Source organism: Lytechinus variegatus, chromosome 4 (genome assembly GCF_018143015.1).
Source record: "Lytechinus variegatus isolate NC3 chromosome 4, Lvar_3.0, whole genome shotgun sequence".
NCBI lineage: Eukaryota > Metazoa > Echinodermata > Echinoidea > Temnopleuroida > Toxopneustidae > Lytechinus > Lytechinus variegatus.
This window is the reverse complement of record NC_054743.1, coordinates 7,543,874-7,565,475: the sequence shown is the minus strand read 5'-3', so window position 1 is coordinate 7,565,475 and position 21,602 is coordinate 7,543,874. Positions and strand designations below refer to the sequence as shown.

Sequence of the window (21,602 nt, the reverse complement as noted above, 5' to 3'; positions counted from 1 at the left end):
TAACTTACTCCAGAATTTTGGTAGATCTAAATGGGGTATTAGTGTGAATGAACCTAAAGCATTATCAATTATCTTTGGACTTACAACTTAATATCACTTCACTCTCCTAAGCTTTAATCTAATAAATATTTAAAAGTAAACAAGAAACATAAATTACAGTACAATGTGCAAGATCATTGAATTCTATTCCAAGACTTCTTATCATGATTCTTTATAGCATAACAGAAATCAGATTTATGTGTGCGTGTAGAATATCATCCAATGTAAAAAAATAAATTAAAAAGTAAACATAATAAGGTTGCTTATCTCAGTAATCAGGCACAAAGTGATTTGATTTGTTCTTTGAAATATGATATGATATCATTTCATGGCAAAAGTGCACGTATCCATTGCTGATATAGAGAACTAAAGCCCAATTCAGTTCTATGTGATACATCAGCAATTCGACAATTCAAAATATCCTTTCCTGCTTTGAAAGCTTCAGAATAAAGACAATCAAAATGGTGAGTATTTAAATCATTCACTTGTACATCCAGTGTATTTACAGGTAAAATTTACTAAAGCTAAGTTTTCCAAACAGTGAACAGAAATTTATCTTGGATTTGAACATATTTTCAGGGACAACTGAAATGCGTACAAGACAAATCAATCTTTATCAATGTTTGAAAGACAAAATCCATAGAATCTATTTGAACGAGATTTCCTTTTCATGGTTAAAACTTAGCGTATTGGTGTTTGTGAATGTTATTCAATGAATTGATTTGTTATTATTGGGTGTGGTTTCTTTGTTTCCAGAATTAAACACATCCGATGAGGTATTGGGCAGCGAAGAAGAATACACCATACCACATGGCTAATACGTCTTCAAAATGAGCAGTTGGATTGTAGTATGTTCAAGGTTTGTTCTACTTTTGATTCTTAGTCATCTCAGAACTGCATCATCCACTGAATCTCTTCAAAGACATACAATAACCCTTGATGAAAGGGCAGAAGCAAACTTACTTTTCAATGCACCTGCTGAAACACATGGTTGCACATACAGACTTATGAAAAATGGAGTGATTTTCAATGATAATGGAACAGTAAGCTTCTCTCACACATACCCTTATGAGATACTGCAGAGAACCACTGTACATATCCAATTTGCATTTGGATATCTAACAGTATCATTGAACATCAAAAACATCCATAGAAGAGATAAAGGACACTACCAATGCCAATTTGCTTGTCCAAATAGTCTTACTGAATTAATACAGACAATACATCTTCAAGTATACCACCCTCCGACACCTGTTGTCTGTAACTGGGTAGATCAGGACCAAGTGGCCATTCAAGCAGCGAATCTCTTCAACCTCCCAGCTCTGGAATGCATAGCAACCCATGGGCACCCACCTGCAAATGTGATATGCTACTCAAATGCTGATCATCAAATTAGCGTTCACACCCCTCTAATGGTATACGGTCAACCCATCTTCACTGCTACTTTTTGGCTGAAAAGGGAACAAGATCTTAGATGCTGCTCAGTGAGTAGTAAGTTTAAGAAGAGCTTACAAGACTGTAGTGATTACCATTACCAGAAACAGACATCTCCTCCAGAGAGAGTGAAAACCACCACAGAACCTTCAAAGACAGTAAGCGAAGGTGTACGGGTGAGTGCATTCAGTGAGAAAACGATAATAGATCCTTCAGAACCATTAGAAACTCCTGCTGACTTTGAAGTTACCAATGATTGTTCATCTGACTTCTTTTCATCAAAGAGATTAAGTAGTGTTGCAAAAACAATTACTGTTGTAGCTCTAGCAATATTGATAACATTTGCTAATACTCACTGAATACTTTTTTGTTGTTGAATTAGCAAAATAACCTTTTTGTTACTTAAGAAGCAGCTACAATTGAGATAAAATATTTTAAATGACTATAAACCAATACTGGTCATCATTAGCAAAGAATTGAAATGTACCCATTTAGAAAAGAAAACCACCTCCTCCTGTTTATCCTCCTTACTAAAATTTCTTCAATCCTTTCAAATCAACTGAGTTTTACAGAGGGTGGGCAGGCAGAAATCTTATTCCATTACAATCAAAAAGAAGAATTAGATATAGAATTAAGAATTGGGAACAGACATCCTTTTTACCAGCATGGTCAAAAGGAGGAAATAGGTTTAAGCCCGAAACAGAACAAACGCTTTTCTGTGGACATTGAGAAACATTCAGCATTAGGTGTGTCATATCGTATGTATCTTGTTCGGGTAAAAATTGAAAATGTTTCTCGAGAAGATGCAGGCACTTACACCTGTTCTCTTTACAGAGATGGTGTAATTGACGATGAATACACAAAACAGGTTGGTCTCAATATTGAGTTTCCTCCTGGAAAGGTTGATTGTGTTCTAGGTCCTAGTCATGTTGATACAACCAACAGAATTTGGTCTCATTTGAAGTGTGCTGCACCTATAGGCAGCAGTCCTGGTCTTATCGAATGCTACCAAGATGGTGATAGAGTCCCACCATGGACAAGACCTATCCAGAACAGAACAACCTTAACACAGACACTCTGGATTAGAACAGCCATTCCAATATTCTGTTGTTCAACCACCTTTGATAAAGAAAGCGATATCTGCAGTTGCAAAGACTATGTGATGGATTTCTCACCAAGCAATGCTGGTGCCCATGATGGCCAACCCTGTCTAAAAAGTACACCTTCATCAAGTGGGGACCCTACAAACAAAGCCCATGCTAAACAAACACAACTACCACATGAATCATCTCCTAAAATGCCTGATGATGCAGAAGATTCAACAGACACTACTTCCAAAGAATCTGGATTAGCAGTGTCCCTTACACTGGCATTTACAGTACTTAATACAATAGGGATTGCCATTATGATCACCATGAACACAATCAGAAATCACAACAAAATCAAAGCTATTAAGGATATTCTAAGTAATCATGATCAATCAAAGAACAAAGCTATTAAAGTGGATAAAACACCAAACCAAAATGAAAACAAAGAACCATTACTACATCTAAGGAAACGAAATGGTTCAGCAAAAGACCTAACAGAAAATACATCATTGTGAATTCATCAGTTTAAAAAGGGCTCACTCTCATTCATGAGTTATTAAATTTTTCATTTGTTTTCTGGTTCTATTTTCTTGTTCGAAACAAAAAGCTGCAGCAAATTCTGTTTGAAATTAGTTTCCAGGGCACACTATTGTAATTTAACTTTTCAGTTCCACATTAATAATTAAAATTCAAAATGTGACCAGCCACCTCAAAACCAGCTATAAGCAACCGAGATTGAATTTTGAGATTTTGGTTGCTCTTAGAAAAAAAGGCACATCATATTCATAAGAGTCAAAATTATATAAAATTTCTTAAACTTGATTCACAATAATTCTCACAATATTTGATTGAATGTACAATTCAGAGACGGTTTGAAAATATATGAAAACAAGGTTTGGGGTGTGCTCCATGCATAAGATGTGCACAATGTGATTTTTTTGCAAAATTTCAAAGCAGTCCACAAAAGAAAATCAGATTGTAATTGTTTCTAATTTACCTTCGAATTCTGACAGTAGGAAGATGAAGAACTGCTATTTCAGATAAGCTAATTTTCTAAATTTTGCTTTCTGAATACCAAATTACTATTCTGGACCCTTGCAACTTATTGTTTGTTTGGGGGTGGCTGGTTGCATATGATACGAAACAGACTTCAATTTTGTAGCACAATTTATAAAACTTTACACGGGACACTCCAGTTAAAGAGGTTCTCAAAACAAACATAATATACTCACTCCAGGAAATCACTTATACACTAACAAATCATTGGTGCTTTTGAAAAATCAATCAAATACATGTGGCATAAAAATGATTTATCTTTACTTTCACATGCTCTAAAAAAATTCATAAATCAAAATCTAAGAAATCAGATTTCGTTCAAGCATCAAATGGATTGGAAGAGGAATCAGTTCATTTTCTTTTTCATGAGTAAAGATGGCGATTTTATACCTGGATATTGAGGCTTATGTCATTCTCCTTATTTTGCTTGCATATCTGTCCAATTCATTAGCCATATATTGTGAATATTCTCCTTTGCATTTCACAGTTGAGCCAAGTGACAAAACTGCAAAAGAAGGTAGTAATGCTTCCATCAATTGCACAACAAAGATCTTTAACACACAAACTGATACACTATCCTGGGATATTTTCCCTAATAATTACATGTATGAGAGGAAAGATTTGTTTGACTCACAAAGAGCAGAAATGACTTCAATCATCACAGTAAAAAATATTGGTAAAACCAACCAATATTTTAGCTGCAATCTCAATGTTAGAACAAATCAAGAGAACCAACAACAGAGATGCTTTGCTTCAAGAAAGGCTGTTCTTTCTGTGCAGTACTTCCCTGACCAGGATGATCTAACATGCAATCCTCAACATCCAATTGCTATCAAAGAAGGCAAGACACAGGAGATATTGTGTGAGGTTCCTAGGGGGGAGCCTGCTGTTGATCTAAGTTGGAGTTTCAGTCCACCAGGAAAAAGTGATCCTCTTTTGCCAACCCTTCAGAATGATGGAACATACAGAGTTCTTTCCCATAGGCTACTTGTAACACAGCAACTGCATCTCAAAGAGATCGCCTGTACAGTGACAAGTGACTTGGTGTTTCCTGGCCAAAGACACCAGTGTTCTATTGGACCAATCATGGTTCTGTACCCTCCACATGTCTTTGTTCAGCCAAGGCAAACCAGCATTTCCTATGCAAGGCCGGCAGATCTGTCCTGCATGGCAGATGGTTACCCTGAACAGTTCAACTTCTCCTGGTCTTGTTTTCCTGAAGGCATCCTTCGTGGTTGTGAAGGGAATGGTCAAAAAGCAAAGTTGTATTTGCATGAAACATCTGACATTGATGTAGAATATACAAAGCATATCAGTGTTACCTGCACAGTAACAAATTCTGAAGGTAAGGGTGTTGGGTCATCTTACATCACTATTACTAGCGAGCTCATTGGTGACATGCAGGAGGGTAATACTGAATTAGATTCCTTATCATGTCAAGATACTGTAAGTCTAAATGTCACAATGCATGCTAACAGAAGTGAAATCAATGATAGTTTGACATTTGTGTGTGAAGCATCAGGTTCTCCAGAAAGATGTGAAATGCACGATATAGTATGGTACCTGGGTAACAGTATCTTAAGTGAAAAGAAAAGTTATTTCATTGAGCAAAAGTTGATTTCTGAGATTCCCCTGTCAACTGCTAGTGTCTGTCACACCAATGACACGCAAACACTTACTTGTGAGTTTAGAGCTTCAAACAACACTGTTCAAACTTCATTCGAGCTCACAAAAACCACTGAAATCTTAATGTCTTTCTGTAGTCAAAACCCTGAAAATGATTTATTAAATACAAAACCTCAAAAATCAAATGAAGCAAAAATATCACCAGACTTACATTTTGAAACTGATGATTTGCTAGATGACAAGATGAATGACACATCGTTGATTAAAAGTACTGTCAATGCAGATATTCAAAAGACTTCAGTCCTGAAAATCTGGCAAATTGTGACCATAACAGTGACAGGGGTTGTGGTAACAGTCATCCTCACTGCATGCATTGTGATAATCCTTTCAATGTACATATATAAATACATAACTCACCAACCCTGCACTCAACCTAAATGTCCTGAGAGCATCCCTGAATGCAAGGACCGATACAGCATTGGTTCCATAGTTGAACCAATCTATGATGAACCACGGATGTCATCTTGCAAGCTGGGTAAGTGCAAGAGCCTCCCAGATATTGCTAGAGATAACCGATTCTCTGTAACCCACATGTATGATTCTAGTGTATACCATGCTTCATACATCAGCTCCTCCTCTGGCAGCTCCTGGAGCTATAGTACTGATCCAAGAGAGGATCAGGGTGATGACACACAAAGGTCAAGCTCTTTTGATCAAGGTCTGTCATGTATGGCAGAGTACAAGAATGCAGGAGGTGGTCAGATTGATAGAAGACATACCCTGGGTCATTTGGGATCACTTTAAAGGGGAAGTTCACCCTGACAAAAAGTTTATTGTAAAAATAGCAGATAAAACAATAAAAAATATTGCCGAAGGTTTGAGAAAAATTCATCAAATAATTAAAAAGTTATTAGAATTTCAATTATTTGATTTGTGACGTCATATGCGAGCAGCATTCCTACATAGCGAATGGTAAAAAATCAATGAAATGTCATTTTCTCAGAAAATTGAAAATGGTTTTCACTGTAACTTTTGTATATCAATAGACAAATCGTTTCACACCCGATCATGAAACGAAAACAAAATTAAGTCATCAGGAACCATACAAAATTTGAAATTCATACATTTTATATTACATAACACATGGGGCAGCTGCTCGTTTATGACGTCACAAATCCAAAATTTTGAACTCTAATAACTTTTTTACTCTTTAACGGATTTTCCTGAAACCTTCACCAATATTTTTACTATTTTTTCTGCTATTTTTACAACAAAGTTTTCTTCAGGGTGAACTTCCCCTTTAAATGCAGAGAAAACATAAATGATAGGTGGTTTCAGACCGCCTCGAAGTTCGTCAGTTCCAGGTATTCTCTGATCGGGAAATTTACCCCGATCAGAAAATACCAGGTATTTTGGTAATGTGAAAGCAAACTACGCGTAATTTCCCCGAAAGAAAATACCCGCTAAATAGTAGGTACTTGGCGAAATTACGAGAACTTTCGTGGGGATTTTTCCAAGGTCGCAGGTATTTTGGCAATGTGAAAGCAAATTACGGGAACTTTTATCCCAGCGTGTCGTTGGGCGCGGCGGCATGGGTGGCTGCTGGGCTAGTGATTTTGAATCTCCCGCCTTGCCTGCTTATCAGACCACACTGCGCATGCTCGTAACTTCGGGAACTTATCCCAAAGGATGTGTTTCGGGGCGGTGTGAATGCAGGAATAATTAACGGGTATTTTTTAGCCTTAAAAAGTTCTCGTAATTTAACGGGGATTCTTGTGATCGAGGCGGTTTGAAACCACCTACTGTCAACATCAGCTCATCTGACCTGGAGCTCTAATATTGATTATGAGAATCACAATAATGATCAAGTCTTCTCAAGTACGTAAGAGTACAAGAATACAGGAGGTTGTTATATACAAGATATATAGAAGGCATACCCTGGGTCATAATGAATCATTTCCACTGCATGTATAAAAAAAAATTGTCATAGCCCCTTCTCTCCTAGCTCTGGCAACTCTGATTCTAATGAGAGCCATAGTAATGGCAGGTGAGCAGAATGTTTTGATGAAGGTCTTTCTCATAAAGAAAAATGCAAAACATGGTCATGTGAGAGAAATTCAGGTTCATTACAAGTATCGTTTTGTTTTCTATGTGTACATAATTTGGTATTTTGCTTCCCAACAAAAGGAAGGATGTTTTTTTAGAAGTTTTCTCCCTGAATTTACTCTTAAGGCCTGGTCACACCGCCCGAGCGTTGTTGGAGCGGTCGTGGAGCGGAGAGAAAAAAATCATCACCATTAGCTACCGTTCACCATTTTTTATTTCGATTGTTTTGTTTTTTTGTTTTTCGATTTTTTCCCCAATTTTATGAGCGGAATTTGACCCTCTCTCCCTACCGCTCCAGGCCGCTCCAACAACGCCCGGCGGTGTGACCAGGCCTTTAATATCAATCAATTTTTTGAAGAAGTTTAATTTGTGTCATTTTAATCATGTCGGGAATATACTGTGTACATCACACAAGCTTAGCTTATCAGTAAATCCCTCCACTTATCTGAATGACGTAAATTTGATCTTCTTAGTAAAAGTGCATTTCATCGGCAGTCATCCGAACCGTTATATCACACATACGACGACAATGCAAACCCATTTCAGAGAAAATCAACTTCAAAGTTTACTGTAATTTTCACACTTAGTTCCCAAGCTTTACAACATATTCATTGCTAGAAAAATACATGGCTGGAAAGACCCGGAAAATAGCTTGACAATGGGATATTTATTTTTATACAAGACTAAGGATACTAGAAAATATCGCAAAAGAGCTACATACTTGTGATTTCGGTTTGAGCAGCTTAGATGTTCCCTGTACAAAAAAGCCACAGGGAACAAGTGATATGATGCTTTGACAGCGATTTCAATGCGCACGATCCGTCAAAACGTCATATTGCTTTTCACATGCAAAGTCAATGCAGTGCCAATGCCGATACGATTGTTTGGTTGACCGCGCACATAGTCAAAACATCATATCCCTCTGTTACAGTACAAGTTTCCTATGGGATTTGTGCATTTCATTGAAAATTTGTATGGCATCGCTCTGAAAATCCTCTCATATCTCAGGAAATGAAATAAATTTAGTACTGCCTACAAATTTAGTTAAAAATGAATAGAGTAGGACTTGTACTTTTATTTTCTGCAAAAATCTAAAAATCCCCAAACTGACTGATACGATGCTTTGGATGGCCGCCAACGATTTGCTCAATCATATAAACATTTGTTAATGTCTTCATACTTGGTTGTATTTTTTTTCCGTTCTGTCAACTGTCATTTTGTCATAACATGAAGTTTGTATTACTCCTGTATATATTTGATGCATAATCTGCTTGTGATCTTATCCTGTGAATTAGGTTAGTAATTAAATGTAAGCTCCTCAGTATAAATAATGCTTGATAAAATCAAATTGATGATATAATTCTCTTGTTCCTAATGTCAATTACTTTGAATTTATTAAGAAGTACTGCATGTCTTGCAAGGTTGTACCACCCAACTATCTAAGATTATACTAGAGGTTAAAGAAAATAATTCAAAATGGAGAAAATGGACCAAAATATGGGGGGAAGGGAGGGCAACAACAAGAAAGAGATAGATAGTAAAACTATTCAATTCTTTTAATATAATTATAATAATATATACAATTCTTTTAACATATAAGAATATAAATGCCATCTTTAGGTCATGACTCCACTTTCCCGTTTTATAAGAAAACCTTTGCACCATCCCTTACAGCATTATACATGTCTGCAAGACTTGTACTCTATGTGTATTTTTATTGCATTTCAGAAACTTTTTAATTTGTCTATTGATTGATACAAGGATGAATTATTAAAATACACCAATACAAAATCTACTTTTTCAGGCTTAAATTTTTTTTTTCTTTCTCCTCTTACTTAAGAACCTTTTTTTCTAACATGTGTGTGGATGTTTGCTCTCTTCTGTTGTTGATATCAATATCATTGTGTGGGGGGTTTGGGCATGTGGTTGTGTGTATTGTTGGGTGAGTGATTGGTTGGGCATCTGTGTGTCGGGATAAGATCTTCAATTACTAGACATGGAACAAAGGTGAAAACAATACACAAGGCAACAGCGATTTTGTGTCACGCCCACTTGTGAAAATGACCAGAAATATCATGATTTGCGAGGGCATGCAACAGAATTGTATCGAAACTTCATTGTGAAATGACTCGGATGATATCACTTGTCATAAGAGCCTTGCATATAAACTTTAACGCTGACCTGAAAATGACCTTTGACCTTATCATGTGACCTCCGACTGCAGCATAACATGCAGGTCCCCCAAGTCCATCTACCATCCAAGTTTGGTTGAAAAGAGACTTACGGTTGCGGAGTTAGGTGTCATAAGAGGGTCTTGCACGTAAAATTTAACGTTGACCTAAAAATGACCTTTGACCTTATCGTGTGACCTCCGACTGTAGCATAACATGCAGGTCCCCCAAGTCCATCTACCATCCACGTTTGGTTGAAAAATCACTAACGGTTGCGGAGTTAATTGTCATAATAGAGTCTTGCATGTAAAATTTAACGTTGACCTAAAAATGACTTTTGACCTTATCATGTGACCTCCGACTGTAGCATAACACGCAGGTCTCCCAATTCCATCTACCAACCAAGTTTGGTTGAAAAGCAACTTACGGTTGCAGAGTTAATTGTCATAATAGAGTCTTGCATGTAAACTTTAACGTTGACCTGAAAATGACCTTTGACCTTACCATGTGACCTCCGACTGCAGCATAACATGCAGGTCCCCCAAGTCCATCTTCCATCCAAGTTTGGTTGAAAAGAGACTTACGGTTGCTGAGTTAGTGTCATAAGAGGGTCTTGAATGTAAACTTTACCGTTGACCTGATAATGACCTTTGACCTTACAATGTGACCTCCGAGTGCAGCATAACTTGCAAGTCCCCAAAGTCCATCTACCATCCAAATTTGGTTGAAAAGAGACTTACGGTTGCGGAGTAAAGTGTCATAAGAGTCTTGCATGTAAACTTTAACGTTGACCTGAAAATGACCTTTGACCTTACCATGTGACCTCTGACTGCAGCATAACATGCAGGTCCCCCAAGTCCATCTACCATCCAAGTTTGGTTGAAAAGCGACTTACGGTTGCGGAGTTAGGTGTCATAAGAGAGTCTTGCATGTAAACTTTAACATTGACCTGAAAATGACCTTTGACCTTACCATGTGACCTCCGAGTGCAGCATAACATGCAGGTCCCCAAGTCCATCTACCATCCAAGTTTGGTTGGAAAGCGACTTATGGTTGTGGAGTTATGTGTTGTTAAGTTTGTGACGGACGGACAACGGAAGGACGACATTTGGATCCCGCTAAGTCTCGCCTTCACCTCTGGTGGGCGAGACAAAAATGAAGAAAACATTCTTCAAACAATTCCAGTACAATCATTACAAAGTCAATCTGAACTATTTAGCACAATCATTACAAAGTCAATCTGAACTATTTAGCACAATGAATTCTGATAGTGCTTATGGATGTGGGTATAAAAAGTAGGTACATCACATATATTCCTATTTAAAAGAGCACTTGTAACTAATGCATAATCACAGGACAATACTGAAAACATATCTCGGTTCATGTGTTGACATGTCAATAAGGCAATAAATAAGGAACCAGTGTTTGTATAAGATATGCATTCATTAAAATGAACATGCATGTACAGACACTTATCATCTAGGAATATACATGTTGAAACATGTCTACTTTTTTGCATATAACATTAATTTTGGGCTACAGCATACCTTAATTGTGAATGAACAAGTAGTTGCTGTTTTCTCAAATTAATTTATGAAATACCTACCTGTGGAGAGAGCACAATTGATGCATTTTCAGAATAAGGTAAGTACTATTGCTAAATTGTTATTATGCAAATTAAGAAATATTTCAATGTAATTAAAATGAAGACAGAGCTAGAAATAGAAATTATTTGTGAAATGGGGCTTGTGTTATTGGGATGAGGTAAGGGGTACTACATATAATCCAAACATAGGTCTGCCTTAAATATTGTTACTGCCAACAAATCATGACAAAATATATTCATCTTTCCGAAATATGAATAATCTTTGTGCAATAAAAAGAAGTTTCAAAAGTGGCAAACATTTCAAAAGCAGCAACGTCCGGCAACGATAACGTTTGTGTCACATTCTTTCAACAGCAATCCTTCACTGATTGAAGTCATCAATTCGGGGAAAACTCAAAACCAGAAATTTGTGTAAACATTCCATTCTCAGACTGCGGTACTGATGGCCGTAGGATGCACCTAAGCATCTGCATGCTGCCCAGAACAGGTTACCATGGGTTTGTATTTTGTGAGAGCCAGTCTTGCAATTATACTGGTTAATGTTTTGGCCTTAACATCTAGCCAAGAGAATCATCATCACCATCAAAACAAATACTCTTCCATTGGCGAGGAAATCATTTTGAATTTCTACTCACCAAACTCGTGCCACCCTACAGTATACTCGCTAGATTTCAATGGTATCATTTTCAACTACAACGGAACATTCAACAAAACAGGAGATTTACCTCAAGATTTTACACTTTAACAGCATCACAAATTCAGAGAAAATTTTTAACTCTCTTCGTGTGTCAATGACAATAAAAGACACACAACCATACAATCAAGGTGTCTACAGGTGTGTCTTTGAATGTCCTCAGTTCAACATCACTCAGGATTACTCTTTGAAAGTATACCATCCACCCGAGGCAGCATCTTGTTACTGGGACGAAAGACAGACTAACTACTTCATCAGAACAAGTTTCTCAAGTCTGTCAATCCTGTACTGCACTGCTAAAAGTGACTATCCAACAGGTAGTATTCTTTGCTATTCAAGAGATTCACTTCACAACAGAGCAAATACTCCGGTACACAGGACAGGGCGCACAACCATCATCGTTTCCTTCTGGCTTCAAAAGACTTATTCAATCCATTGCTGCTCGGTAAATAACAAGTTCACCAAAACTTATGAGGCATGCAGAGATTTCATCTGGGAGAAGGAATATCAAATTCCTAACACTCCATCATTACTTGACCAAAAGTTACAAGAGACTAAAAGCCCTCATGATAATCTTGATAGTTACTCTACTTTAAGTACATCTGTATTTCAAGCAATCACAGAAATAATCACCAGTGAGAAAAGTAATTATTCCAGTTATTACGCTCTACTAAGTTTCCTGGTAATTTTGGTGGTGATTGTAGTATTCATTGGTATCATAAAGTGTCAAAAAAGGAGCTCGAAGAATCCAAAGTCAACAAAAAAACATAGGAAATGTCCTGGAACGCATTTCAGTTCTTTAAAAGGTTTACTACATTGATTTTTATATTAACTGCAAAATTCATTCCATGTAAATGCACTATATCAACTTTCATTGAAAATGACATTGCTGAACTTACGTTCCAATACCAGAATTTACATAATGCTACCCTGAAAATAGGACGAATTCACAGGGTGCCATTTTATGATGCTGGACTGATTCAAAAAGATGTTCTTACCGAGAATCAATGGACTAGATTTAACCCTAAATAGACTGGGCTATTTCGATGCCTAAGAAGACTGGGGGGCTGATTCAGCCCCCCCTTATGATCTCGGCCGTCGATCGCGCGATTGCGACGAAAATTGGCACACGCGTTACCCATGGCATTATCTACAAAACTGTAACATCAAATTCTGCAAAAAATCTCATGTCTCATTAATTATGCTAATTTATGCGTAAAATCATAAGTTTGCTCTAATTAATAAAATAATGCCCCTGAAATGCTAATTTTTGTTTCACATACTCTAGATAGGCATCTGATCAAATTTATTTTAAAAAAATTTCAACATCACATTTATTTTCTTATGTATTCTATAGTTTTCTAAATTTCTTATGTATTTCTTTGTTTTTCGACTTTTTGTTTTTTATTGTTTTTTCAATGGAAATTGTCAGGGACTTTATTTTGACCATAAAAAAGATAAAATCAATCGATTTTAAGCAGTAAAAGGAAAAATAATGATACATTTATGAATTTTGGCTAAAAACACTATTTGCATTGGATTTGTACACAAATTCACGTTTTTGAGTAATTTTGGGTCTGCATGCACTTATGAAATATTGCGTAATTTCGTAACCGCGTACCCGGGGGTCACACTTTTGGTCTCAAAAGTTGCGCGAGACTTGAAAGTAAAAAGTCAGCGAGCGACGCGGTCAAAAAATTTCGCACGGCAGATTTATCGCGAAAAATGTCGAGGGGGGGCTGAATCAGCCCCCCCCCCCAGTCTTTTTAGGGTTAAGGTAGAAGAGGTTCACGTCACAAACGACAATACTGAGGTACATTTGATCAAACTTATAATCACAAATGTAACAAGGGAAGATGCAGGAGTATACTACTGTGAAGTTCATAGCATGGAGAGAAAAGTCTTTGGACAAACCAAGAGAATAGGATTAGAGGTTAAATACTTCCCAGGTAAAGCAAAATGCAGGGTGGGTACTAAAGGCCTAACCAAAATACCATGGATATCATTGTATTGTACAGCATCAATAGGTACTGTCCAAGGGTTCATTGACTGCTACCAACATGGTGAAAAACTTCCTACCAATGGGGAACTATATTCTGATACTAAAACGATTAGTCAAGAATTTTGGATGAAAAGGAATCATCCCACCTTCTGCTGTACATCAACGTATGAAAAACCTAGGGAATACTGCCATTGCACAGATTTTACATGGAGTCCTGAATACGGAAGCAATACCAAACTTACATTGCTGCCATGTCCAGATATACTAAGCACAACAGGTTCTTTATCTACATCTAAAGTTTATGAGAATTCTGATTTAAATGAAAGTGATAAAATGATTAATAGGGAGGGTAACATCAACCTCACGGTTTTACATAATGAATACGAGATCATTTGGGATTTATATGCAAACATGAGTATGACTATCATTTTGGTTTTGATATTAATAGTGGGTTTAACTTGCATTTGTTCAAGAAACCTAAGGGAAAATGCTATCAGAAGTATTCTAGTCAGAGTGTTAACTACCATGAAACCTGATCGTACAAGAAAGGATTCAGATCAAGAAACAAAATCACAATCAAGTTCTGATGGAACAGAGGAAGAGGTGAAAAATATTAAAACTACAATATATGCATCCGAAAAGAAGCCATCTCACAAAATAGCAAGGCAGAAAGAAAAATATACCCAGAAAAGAATACCTGAAGGACAATTGAAAACTGTGTAAAATTCTTTAATGGCCTCTGCTATGTAAGTTTATTAAAGTATAAGAAAGTCATGTCTAGCACAGTACCAGGAGACCCATAAAGATTTTTTTTTTTTCATTTAGAGACCAAGTCAATCTCAAAATACATCTAAAATTGCTTAGGGTTACGGTTAGAGGTCTAATATATGTTACAGAATTGAGAATTATGGCAAAGGGTATGAACCAGTGCGAAGTAAAATTTAATGAACTGTATATTGCATTTCCACTGTTATTTCTATGTAAATTTTTCACTTTCTTATATCAATATATATATTACTGATAATCAATGCACATTATTAGGTAAATTATGTGAAAAGAAAATTACATAAAGTGGGCTGTGTTAGAGAGTTCAAACATTTTTTTTCCTGAAAATCAAATTTCACTGTTTTGTTTGCTATGTAATGGAGTACAATCCAAATTGATAATATTCAACTTGTATGTACCCCTACCAATAAAGGATCATAAATTTCTATCAAATAGTCTACAAAGATTTTCTTTAACATTATTTTTCTTGATAACCTAAGCAATATGAATTTCGACTTGCAGTTTATTGTCCAACAATAGCAAGATTAGACTTGCTGTGATCATATGACATGTGCAGACATGAAAAATATACAGAAAACAATCTAATTATTCAAAGTAATGTAAACATTCCAATGTAGTCTACTTTATCGCCTATTAAATCAGAGGCATCAGAGGCATGATAAAGATATTTATGAAAAGCAGTCATTTTGAATCTGCCTTCTGTTCTACAAACTTGTAATTAGCTTAGTGGAATGAACCAGGAGCTTAGGTGAGAAATTCTTTACAATAATTCAGTACAATATGCCCTTTGTGGATTCTTCATTCTGCCACTGCTGTGAACTTTTAGTCGAGTTAATCACATTCTGACTTTGCAATTGCATTCATCATTTAGTTCATATGTACAGCAACTATCATTTGGCAATTCATTCAAGACAACTAGTCGGTAAATGGCTACCTAATATAAATCAAATCCTAAGATTTTCAGATGATTGTACGAGATAAATATTACATTCAAGACAGTTTCACCTTTTGTGTTAATTTTGTCTTCTAAAATCCATTAACTTTGTTTTATTGAAATAAGTTGTAACTTTTGAATTTCTCAAACTTACGCATGAGCTTCAACATTTTGAGTCATTAAATAATACTTATTTCTTCCTTGATTTCTTCCTTGCTGTACAACAGTACACACCAACCAGATATATATCAGACTGAGATGGCGTCAACATTACTGGACGGATGCATGGAAAAATAGTACTTAGGTTCCAAGGAAATAATATAAAAACATTTTTATAATTGTTTACTGATGCCATCTATGCATAAAAATGGACTTCACATTAGTTCTTCAACTTGCCATTTTAATCTTATATGGCACAATAGCCATTACTAAAGGGGGTGAGAGTGACATGCATTCTTATCATAAAGATGCCTTTGTACATCAGGAGGAAATTTCTGTCATGCGATACATCACACCATCAGCAGGACAAACCTGTACCTTCCAGCTATCCTATCAAGGGATGATATTCAACCATAATGGAACCTTTGTCTTGTCTGAACGATACCACCACAGCCATCGCAGAAGAACCAATCTCCAGGCTTATTCTCTATTTGATTATCTACTCTTGGTATTGACGATAGAGAACACAAGGCCAGAGGATGCAGGAAGATATAGATGTTCCTTTGAGTGCACAAGAACACAGTCTTATCAAGAGCACAGGCTGCGTGTCTACTATCCTCCTGCTCCTGCAAAGTGTTCATGGGCTGACGAGGACACACATTTACATGTACCTGTCAGACTATTAAGGTGTTCTGCAATGAATGGCTTTCCAAGTGGGCATTTAATATGTTACATCACTGAGAATGATAACTCTAAAGCATATTCTCCTTTACAGGAGTCAGCAGGTGAATTTCTTGAGGCTTCCTTCTGGTTCCCAAAAAAGGCATATATATCCTGCTGTTCAATTAATGATGAGAGTACCAAAACTGCTAAAACATGTAATGATTTTGAATATCCATTACCTGTATGTACAAGTACTAAGTCTGCCATGACCAGTGGTTCTGAAGGTCATAGTTCCACCAGCTTTTTGCAAGGTACTAATAAGGATAGTGTTCCAGCTGAGACATCAAGAACTCCAACATGGCAATCACCACCACATGGCTCAGGAAATGTACTTCATGGAAATTGTCTATCTGTAATTGCACTACATTCTTTGTTCATTAGATTTCTATTACATAAATGAAGATCTTCAGGCCCTATCTCACTGGCGAAAACATCACTGTGACTACCAGTAATCAGTTTTGTCAGCTCCTGTGACTCACTTAATAAAGTTTGCTATTTTACTAGGAGACAATTACAAAAAAATAAAAAGACATTACAAGATGATACTTAACTTGAAAATCATAGACTCCCCATCTCTTTGTGGTGTTTCTATACCATGTTGTCCCTCCCAAGTCTCAAGACAGTCACAACGATGTTATAAAGACATCAGAGATCAGAGGCCAGCTGAATAGTGAAAAGGACTTCGAAATGTCAATAATTTTCCTGAGTCTCTCTTGAGAACTTAATTGCTAGATTCCTCAAAATATATTGGCACTGTTGGAGTCTGTAAATCTGCCTCAATCAAATCTATAGATACCTCCGAAATCTATTCCAACCATAAAGTGACACATTTTGACAATCTGGTCTGAAAAGTTGGATTTATTATTATTGGATTGGGCAGACTGAACTGTAGCTGCTAAGTATATCTAAGCCAGTGAGATGCTTCCTTTAGCCAAAAAGATTTTAAAATGACTATATTGGATTAAAGTTCTTACATTATGTATGAAATGTTTTCATGTGCTTTTACAGAAATATAAGCATGAATAAAAATAAATAAATTCACTTGTACAATACTTTTATCTATCTGATTACCAATCAATTCCATCTCCAATACAGTTTACCAATGATTTTATGTGTTGATACACCCCTGTACAATCAATACAATCAGTGTGTACAGAATAATCTATTATTTTTTAAGAGTTAAAGAAGGGATTCCTTCATTTCTTTTTAGCATACATGCACGAGGTGAGGTGTGATGGGATTTGGGATTAAGAATAAGTGTGTGTGTGGAAAAATAGTGTTGGGATTAAGGATTGGTTCTGGGGTGTCATGCATAATGCTAAGGTATGGAAATTTACCAAACATAAGACCTGCAACTTTCCTACGGAAATCCCACAACCTTCTTCAGGTTACCCATCTTCATTTTTATCATAGGTTAAACAATGGGGCCAAGAGAATCACATGCCAAAGACAATTTTCAGGAAATCAACTAGAATGGCATTGTGCAGCTTTCCTGTGGCCCCATCGTCAAATGCTGAGATTTGCAATGAAAATACACGACTCTTACTTGGGTGTGTAAAGTGGTATATAAGTGGGCGTGGGGTGTTTGAATGTGTAACAGGAAAATAAGTGAGTTATATGGTATGCTAGTGTGTAGAAAAGGCTATAAATTTATATCATGAAAAGAGTGATTTGGGGTACTTCAGTAGGGTCAGTTGTATAGTGGGTGTGGAACGTAACACTAGTGTGGGTGAGGGTGAGCATTAAGGTGAGTTGGCTAGTGATGTATGAATGTTGGAACGGATTTGCAGGGGCATTATCAAGTGTGTGTGATGTGATTAAAGAGTGGGTGTGGAATATAAGAATATGAGAGGGGGTAACAAACTTGAGGTGCTTGTTGGTGTGGGATAAGAATGGGAGGAAACTCATGAAAGTATTAAAAAAGTCTCAGTGATTTTAATACATCAAACATCTTACCAGTATACATCCGCTAGATAGATTTATGGTCAAATTTAAAACAGTCAGTCACACTGAATACTCAGCCTAGTTATGATTTTCATTCACACATCGGTTGGATTTATGCGACCTAATAATAAAGAATCACAAACATGAGGCATCATTCACAAAACAAATCATGGTAACTGCACAATTAGGGTTTAATCAACCCTCTCAACAATGCCGTTTCCCCCTCACTTTGGCCAGTGCATATCACAGACTATCCTACAGTTTGACTCACAAAGTTTAGGTCAACTTCTATTTGGGTTTGAATATACACAATTTTTTCATGTGTACGGCTACTTTGAAAGCAAAGTAGGCCTGATCAATGATGTATACAATCATGATTCAAATCAACGTAATAATCTAGCTTTTCCCGAAGTGTTTCTGTAGAAACATCTTTCAAAACACCCCTTTATCCACGTTTCATGTTCATGAGGAAAAACTCCATTTGAGAACACTATACCCCGATTTCTCTCAATCAATTCTCTTCTCCAAGTATGACAAACCCACTGCACCAAGCAAGCATTAATATTTAAGTATCAAAACACCCGTTTCTTGACCTCGCTCCAAAGATAACACAACAGCCGAGCGCGGTCCCTGCAAAGCATGCTGTCATTTTAGTTACTTACTTTTACTTATTTCGAGGTTAATTTTCTTCGTTCGAAATTAAAAATGGACTAACATTGGATTTCTGAATACAATATGCCTTTGAAAAAGTGATTAAATATCGAATACAATAATTTCATTCCAAAGGCCCTACTACAGGCAGAGAAGTCTTATGTAATAGCACAGCTGTTCTTTAACATTTCATCCTTGGCTCAATGCTCATTTACTGGCCTGTGGAGGTGAAATTGAGACAACAGGGATTACCTGGCCAAGAAGGGTTTATTGGGGCTAGAAAATTTTATTGAGATTTTCAAATGAAAATTGGGGTCTAGAACCGCAGTTTGCAATCTGAACTGCAGTCTTTCTCCAAACGGGGGTTTGATGTAATGTTTGTGATTAAAAAGTTGAAACACATTCACTTTTAATTTTGACTTTATGCAACCATGACCCTGCAAAACATGCATCTTTTGAGATGTGTCTCAAATCAAGTCTCTAGGTAAAAAGTGGCACATAAACGCACTCCTGTTTGACGCTCATATGTCTACTCTCTGAATATCATGAAACCGACTTCAAATCTTTAAGATTATGTTCATGACCTAGAAGGATTTGACTTGAAATTCTTTTCAAATTCTTGTTTCTTGTTTTTAAGAGAAGTGAAACATTCAATAAGTACTCAAAAACATATTGAAGAGCTTTATTGCAAACCTCATCTGCATATATTAACATTACTCATGCTTTAAAAAACATGAGTCGATCAACTGACATGTAAATCAATCACAGAGAAGTACTGATAAATGACTGCACACATGTTCTTGAAGAAGAAAACAAACTTCTTGGAATTAGTACGAACAAACATCCTCTGCAAAACAACAAATATGTACCTGTCATTAACTGATTCTTTTATATACTTTCAATACTTCAAACTTGTCTCTCTGCAACCACATGTACAACTATACTTGCCTTTTACTTAATTCAGTAAGAGACTGTGGCCTAGCTTGAATATTGAAGTTGATGAATTGTTGACTCTAAAAAGCATATCTCACGATTAATTGGCTTGGGAAAAATATATTGTTGCTTTGATTTTTCTTGACTAAGACTTGCATGCAAGACAGGATATTCTACACTAGGAAAATGACTTCCAAAGCATTGCTAAAGATTGCTATCATCGTCGCGAGCATCACCTGTCATAATGCAGCTGAAACATGTTCATCTGTCTTTTCAATGCAACCAACAGACATTATCGTCATTGAAGGTGCAAATGCTACTTTCACTTGCTCCGTCTCTGACTTCGATCAACAGACAGATTTACTCTCATGGTTAGTAGTACCACCTTTACTTTACCAAAGACGTATTACAGAAGACTATGACCCTTACACCAAGGTAATGATATCGACTTTGATTTTGTTCAGTATCGACAGAAGAAATCAAAAGCAACAGTGTGCGTTCAGGAGATTGGCTCCAGGAGAGGGGAAGGTTTGCCATTCTAATATTGCTTCATTTACTACATGGTTCTTTCCAAGGGAAGATGAGGTAAGCTGTGGACCCCAAAATCTAACAATAGAGAACTCTCAGCATCAGACAATATGGTGCAAGACGAGTCAAGGCAATCCTCCTGTACATGTCTCCTTGAATACTGATGGAAATAACATTGAATACACAAACAAGTTTTCCAATGATACTGCGATAGGCATTACAGCAAACATAACGGACATGGAGCTAATGCTCAATAAAACTATTTTGTGTAGGATTACTGGTTCAGGTAATTTCAGAAACAAGGCCATCACCTGTCCTATCAGATTGTTGAGAACCAAAAGTAACTGTTCAGACATTCACATATCTTTGGATCAGGTGAATGTAACTCCTGGCATTGTAGTGGATCTACATGCATCCTTCAAATGCACAGTTCAGGGACGCACTTTCCACCATGACAAACAAAACATTTTCTGGTATTACAACAATGGGCCGATACCAGAACGGGTGGGACAATACTTCAATGACTCTACTGAAATAAGCCTGGGATCCACTATCATCATTACATATGATAATATATCTGATTCATGTAACGAATTGGTGTGCCAGTTCAATTCAACAGACTGCATGGCTAAAACAGATCCTCATATTTTGTGTGGCAACACCACTACAGATATGCAACAAGAACCAACTCAAGAAACAAGATTGATTCCAGGAGGAGCATTTATGACCACAACTACCAAAGGGCCACTTTCTCAAGCTTCAAACACAACACAGCTTCATTACGGTAACATTATAATTACAACAGGCATGTTCTTGCTGACCATAACAATACTTCTTTGTAAAGCAGCAATATGCAAATTCTTGAAGCATGTGCACACTAATGAATCATCAAATAACAGACAGGATCATGCAAACACAAACAGAAGTCAGACAGGGCTTGGAAACCTCGAAGAGTCAAGTGAGCATTGTCCTCCATCTCCAGGTGGACTTATTAATATGGAACCTGTCTACGAAGATCCTCCAGAGCCCATTCAAAGTCCATCACTCAAAGACAATACCAATGAATTCCTGTACATCTATGATTCTGAAGTTTACTCGACAAGCACATCATCCATGGTTGAC

The 21,602-nt window shown here is 36.7% G+C and overlaps 1 protein-coding gene across 1 annotated transcript; it reads left to right on the top strand.

Moving 5' to 3' along the window:
• On the top strand, nt 1–3,097 carry LOC121412523. The gene is made up of 2 exons (XM_041605316.1): nt 1–503; nt 796–3,097. The coding sequence occupies exon 2, from the start codon at nt 1,955–1,957 to the stop codon at nt 3,074–3,076; it is 1,122 nt and encodes a 373-aa protein (XP_041461250.1). The 5' UTR covers nt 1–503; nt 796–1,954; the 3' UTR covers nt 3,077–3,097.
• The last annotated feature ends 18,505 nt before the right edge of the window (nt 3,098–21,602 follow it).

Excerpts from the sequence above, each read along its gene's own strand:
- LOC121412523 (XM_041605316.1), top strand. The coding sequence starts at position 1,955 with ATGTACCCATTTAGAAAAGAAAACCACCTCCTCCTGTTTATCCTCCTT.